General features: G+C 34.8%; 1 protein-coding gene across 1 annotated transcript; it reads left to right on the top strand.

The window, feature by feature from the left end:
• Positions 1 to 498: 498 nt before the first annotated feature.
• On the top strand, positions 499 to 1698 carry LOC108331042 (FCS-Like Zinc finger 5). The gene is made up of 2 exons (XM_017565657.2): positions 499 to 1043; positions 1125 to 1698. The coding sequence occupies exons 1-2, from the start codon at positions 727 to 729 to the stop codon at positions 1294 to 1296; spliced, it is 489 nt and encodes a 162-aa protein (XP_017421146.2). The 5' UTR covers positions 499 to 726; the 3' UTR covers positions 1297 to 1698.
• The last annotated feature ends 4302 nt before the right edge of the window (positions 1699 to 6000 follow it).

Raw genomic sequence — 6000 nt, 5'->3', positions numbered from 1 at the left:
AATGTAGGAGTAAACTATAACAGGTTTGAATGGTAAGAAACTAACGTGATGAGTCGAAGATCTTAAACAAATTGAATAAACAAGACATACTCCGCCACACAGAGTATAACAATACATACAAAATTTCAATAATGACCTCAAGAAACATTTAAAATTTCAATGAAGTTAGAAGTAATTCATGGGAGTGGCAACAGTCTGAAGGAGATAAATTTTGGTCAGGGGAAAAGGAAGGGCATAACTGAGATTTAGAAAGTACGGAGTTACCACTAAATGCAGTGGATCCCAATCTTTCATACAATGATGTGAAATTTGAGTGGCCAATGAAACTCGTCCTGAGTGATTTTTTTTTTGGGAGACTCGAAAGTATCCTAAGTTCCCATTACAATTTGCATTTAAAAAAAGGGAAAAATTGTTAATAACACAACTTCAATCATAAAATTAAATGATGGCAACTGAAAAGGAAAGGTTGACGTGAGATTTCATTTCTCGTTAATGATGAACATCACACCCATCATCAACGGCCCAGATTCACTCCTCGGTTTTAGGTTCTTGTTTTATTCATCTCCCCAAGCCTCGCCGTTTTCCTCTCCACCTACTTGTAACCTGCTCCCATACCCTTTCTTACTTCTCTCCCCCCTCTTCCACTCAGTTACACAGTATCCCAATTTTCTAAACCCACAAAGACAAAAAAAAAAAACTTATAGTAGTAATAATAATAATTACAAGATGTTGTTAGGGAAGAGACCTCGTCCTCCAATGAAGAGAACTACCAGCATGTCAGAGATAACCTTCGATCTCAACACAACCTTGGACGACGATGACCAAAACAACCCCGTCAAGGGAGGACTTGGGCCGGACCCATGGACGAAGCACCCACCGCCAGTTGGGTCGAACGGCTTAGATCAGAGCCGGGTTTGGGCCTTGGTTTCACCCAGAAACCATAGAAGGCATTCGGAAGATTCCGCACACACCCCTGAGTTTTTGCGCGTTTGCTTTCTCTGCAAACGCCGTTTAGTTCCTGGTCGTGACATCTACATGTACAAGTGGGTAATTTCTCCTTTGTTGCTATCTATGCAATTTTTATCGTTGTATATTAGCTGAAAACTTGAAAATGAAAATTGCAGAGGTGACAGTGCTTTCTGCAGTTCAGAATGCCGAGAAAAACAGATGAAGCAGGATGAGCGAAAGGATAATAATAAGTGTGGTGTGGCATCAAAGAAACAAGTTGCAGCTACAGCTACGCCTTCTGGGTCTCAAGTTAGAAGTACCAAAGGCGAAACCGTTGTTGCCTTGTAGCTGTGGCATCTCAATAGGGTTCATCCATGCCCATGCCCTTTCTTACCTTATTATTAGATTTTGTGTTCATATACTTTGGCTTTCGCTTTGTTTTGGTTATTTTTTCCCTTATGTTCGATTCTGGCTTGTATTTTTTATGATGCCGCTTTTGGAGAGAGTGGTTTTTTGCTTGTTAATCATGTACTCTAGTGATTTCCGTGGTAGTTTGAAGATGTACGTAAAAGGAAAAAAAATATTGTAAATGATGGTATGTTTTTTATTCTGGGAGGTTACCGGGAAAACTGCAGTTCACGTACTTACTGAACTCTTTCACATCGTTGTGTTGTGTGTCTCAACGGTGGACTTGTTCGTTGATTGTGAACTCTGTGTTTGACGGTCAAATTAGATAGCTTTTGGTTTCTACTTTTCTTGCCTTTGTAATCTTCTTCCTCACACTGTTTTGGACTGTTTTTGGCACTTAAAATATATAAAAATGTATATATATATATATATATATATATATATATATATATATATATATATATATATATATATATATATATATTTGTCATTTTCCAATTATTTCAGCAATCATTTTTTATCACATATTTATGAATTCACGCCTACCAAACAAATACGTAACAGAAAAATGTATGAAACAGAAAGTTGCGTAATCTGACCCCAATGTATGTTTATACTAAAGTTCTTCTATTTTTTTTATCATTCTTTTTAACGTGCAATAGTGAATCCACATTACGTCCTTAATCCATCGAATCTTTCTTTTCTTTATGTTTATACTTCAGAAGTACTCATTAGACATTTCTTTTCTCATTAGAATTTCTTTTGTTTTAAAATTGAGTATAATTAATTGTAACTCACCACATACGACATCAGAGGGACATTTTTGTAACTCTAATTTTTTCTAAAATCCAGATTCTTTGATATCTATTTGCTATTTTCACATATTTATATATTTTTTTTCACTTCACAAACTCCATATCCATACTTTAATTTATTACTCTTTTTTTCTCTTCTTCTCAATATATTCTTTTATAATAATTTCAAACATGCTACCATCTATTACCAACATCATTATTGTCTTAAGAAGAGTAAAAGTGTTTTCATGATAAAAAAAAACAACCCACCATCTTTTGTTGATGTTGTGTTATTTAAAGACGGTGGAGAAAAAACCTTTCAAGCATCTTCCTATTAAAAAATAACTTGATTTATGTCTAACATTATCTCCCTTAAATAAAGATTTTACCATTCCAAACATCTTCCTATTTTAACAACTACAATACATACATGACTCATTTAAAGTTTATTAAAAAAAAAACTTGATTTATGTCTAACATTATCTCTCTTAAATAAAGTTTCCACCGTTCCAAACATTTTCTTTAACTTGTAAAATAACTCATATTTCAATGATTTTGTAAAAATATCAACAATTTGTTCTTCAGTGGGACAATACTTGATCACTACTTCTTTCTCAGTTATCAATTCTCAAATATTGTGAAAATGAATATCTATGTGTTTTGACCGACCGTCCATGAAATACTGGATTTTTTGCATAATGCAATTGTTGTCTTTTTATCACAAAATATCATTGTGGGAGTATCTTGCTTCTAATGCATCACTTCAAGAATTCTTCTTAACCATATTGTTTGAGTTACACAACTAGTTAAAAAAGCAATAACATATTTCTTTGAGGACCACAATATTGCTACTCACTATTTGTATATCTGAGAAGCTTCATATCATTAATGTTAACATAAAAAATTTCTTCGGTTACAATACCTTTTGATATATTTGATAATTCTTTTTGCTCCTTGTAAATGACATGCACGTGACTCTTCCACGAATTTGCTCAACAATCCTACTCCAAAGACAATGTTTGATCTAGTAGTAATAAAATATCTAAGACTTTCAATCAACCTCTTGTACTATGTTGAATTAATTATTCTTTAATCAATATCCATTTTTTAGTTTCAACGTCTCTTTAATCGATGTTGAGATTGACTTCGAATTTTCCATGAATTTCTTCAAAACATCAGTAACATACCTTTTTTGAGATATGAAAATTTCGTCATCCTCCTAAATGACCTCAATGCCAATAAAATATGACATTAGGTCCAAATTTGTCATCTTAAAACATTTTCATGACCTCCTTGAATTTTGTAATCATCTTTAGATTATTGCCAAAAGAAATCAAGTCATTAACATAAAGGCACACGATAAGAATATTATCAGGGTCAACAAATTTGGTATACACACAAGTAAAAAAACAACTTTTAAAGGCGCCCAATATGCCTCGGTTTTCCAAAAACCGAAGCATAATAAAACGCGGTGGCTTTTTGGTAATTAAAGGGAACGTATATGCTTCGGTTGTTGGGGAACTGGTGCCTAAAACAGATACTACCTCGGTTCACTGGGCCACCCGTGGCATAAACCCATCTGTCACTCAACCAGTCAGATTGACTAACGTCCCGTCAAGGAGCTATCGCCTCGGCTCCCCCATAAACCGGTGCCGAAAACGACTATGACCTCGGTTGCTCACCCACCCGAGGCATAAACCAATCTGCCATTAACCACCCTCTGCACGTAGTCAGACTGACTGTCTTTTGTGAAGGAGATATCACCTCAGGTCCACACAGAACCGATGCCTAAAGCCGATCTGACCTCGGTTACAGCAGTAAACCGAGGCGTAAATGTCTGCATGTTCAGACTTTTCATCTGACAAATGTCTGTGTCATTCATTTTTTCCACATATATTGCTTCGGGTTTCCCCGGACCGAGGCCGAAAGCATCTACTACCTCTGTTTGGATGCCACCCGAAGCTTATAAGTTCATTTTGAAATTTATTTAAGCTGTTTAGGCCTCGGTTATTCGTAAAACCGAGGCAGTATTGGTTTGATTTTTACCGTAAAACAGAAGGGTTTACGGTTCTTCTTCAACACCTCCCTGTGCTTTCTCTTCTCCGTTGCGACCATCGTTTCTGGGCGAGCCTCCACCACCAAGGCGCCATTGTTGTCTTCTCCGTGCGTCCACCGTCGTGCCTCCATTGTCTCCGACGAAGCGTTGTCCAAGTTGGGTGGCTATTTCTTGCACGAACTACAGGAGTTCTTTCCAAGCGCTGCTTCCGCCATCGTTCCCGCCGCTCCACCGCCGGTCCGCTGCCGCTCCGCTGCCTTTACTGTTGTCCTTTGCTGCCACGGTAAGTTTTTAAAAGCTTTTTCATAGAATTTGTCTGTAGCGATTGATATTCGTTTGAACGAAGAAAGGAATGTCTGATTGTTGCTTGTTGCTTTTTGCTTGGATTCGTTATAAGCTTCCCAATCTGAAATTGTTGTTATCTGCTGTAAGAGTGTTGGAATGAATAGGAAACGATGATGTAAGTGTATGTTGTAACAGTGTGTATGCGTGTGTGATCCGAGACAAACAAGAAAAGGTCCCAATGCACGAGTTAATTGGAAGAAAATCATGACTTTGGTAGCTTAGATTTTGCTCAAATTGTAAAAGGTGTTTAGTGGAATTCTAATGGTTTGACATGATACCAGTTTAGTGGAATTCTAATGGAAAAAAATGTATACATTTGTTAGTCCATGCTTGAGATTCAACTCATAACCCAAAATATCTTAACTATAATGGTAATTGAGTTAAAAAGTAAACATCTCTAACTTCAACTAAAAAGCTAACACGAAAATTGAAAACATCTAAACAAACTTAATCTTGAGACAATAATAAATTGAAATAATAAATTTACTTATTTAATTCTTTAATTGAATAATAAAGTCCATTCTAAAAAATATTCTAAAAACCTATCAATTAGTTTTGGAAGAATTAAAATAAAAAGATAGTAGAGAAACCCAAGTTATTAGGTTCACTTGATCTAGATGTCGGCCACAACTTGTGTTTTGAGTCATGAAGCACTTGACTTTAGGCCAACACGTGTGTGTATATATATATATATATATATATATATATATATATATATATATATATTTGATTGATATTTTTCTGTGGTGATTTTAATAGTCATTTGCTTCCTTTTACTTGATGTATGTTGCATATGTAATTATTTGTTTGTTTGGATATATTCTCGTTTTGAATTAGCCTTAGATTCCCGTTTGAGATTGAATACAAAAATTATTTAATATCTCCATTTTTTTCTGAACAAATGTACTTTTTAAAAATGAATAGAAAGGAGATAGTAATAATAATTTATAAGTATTGAATCTTGAATTGTCCGGTTGGACAGTTTAAGAAGAGTAATAACTTTTTTCATAGTTTATTATAAGATATCAATTTTAATATACATGTCTTAAATTTCATGAAATTTTGCAGTTGTATTTTGTATTGATCTTCGGGTGCATATTTGATTGTGATTTATAATCACTTTCATTTCGTGTAACCTGAAGACCAATGCGAAATGCTGGCAAAATTTTGTGAAATTTAAGATATGTTGTTTAAAATTGATATGTTTAATAAACTAAAAAAAGTGAATCTTCTTGAATGGGATAGGGTCACACCTTGAATACAAACACGATCAAAGTGATCATTCAAGATTATTGAAATTGTGTAAACAATTTTAGTAAACATGCGTACGGATAGAGGGTGGATTAATTTACCATGTATCAGCACTGAGTACGAGAGAGGGGTAGAAGAATTTATAGAGTTTGCACAACGTAATGTGAGTACAAGTAGTGATGATGAAGTCAAGTTCAG

This window comes from Vigna angularis, chromosome 4 (assembly GCF_016808095.1).
Source record: "Vigna angularis cultivar LongXiaoDou No.4 chromosome 4, ASM1680809v1, whole genome shotgun sequence".
In the NCBI taxonomy this organism is placed as follows: Eukaryota; Viridiplantae; Streptophyta; class Magnoliopsida; order Fabales; family Fabaceae; genus Vigna; species Vigna angularis.
The sequence above is the reverse complement of the archived record's forward strand: the minus strand, read 5'-3'. Positions and strand labels throughout refer to the sequence as shown.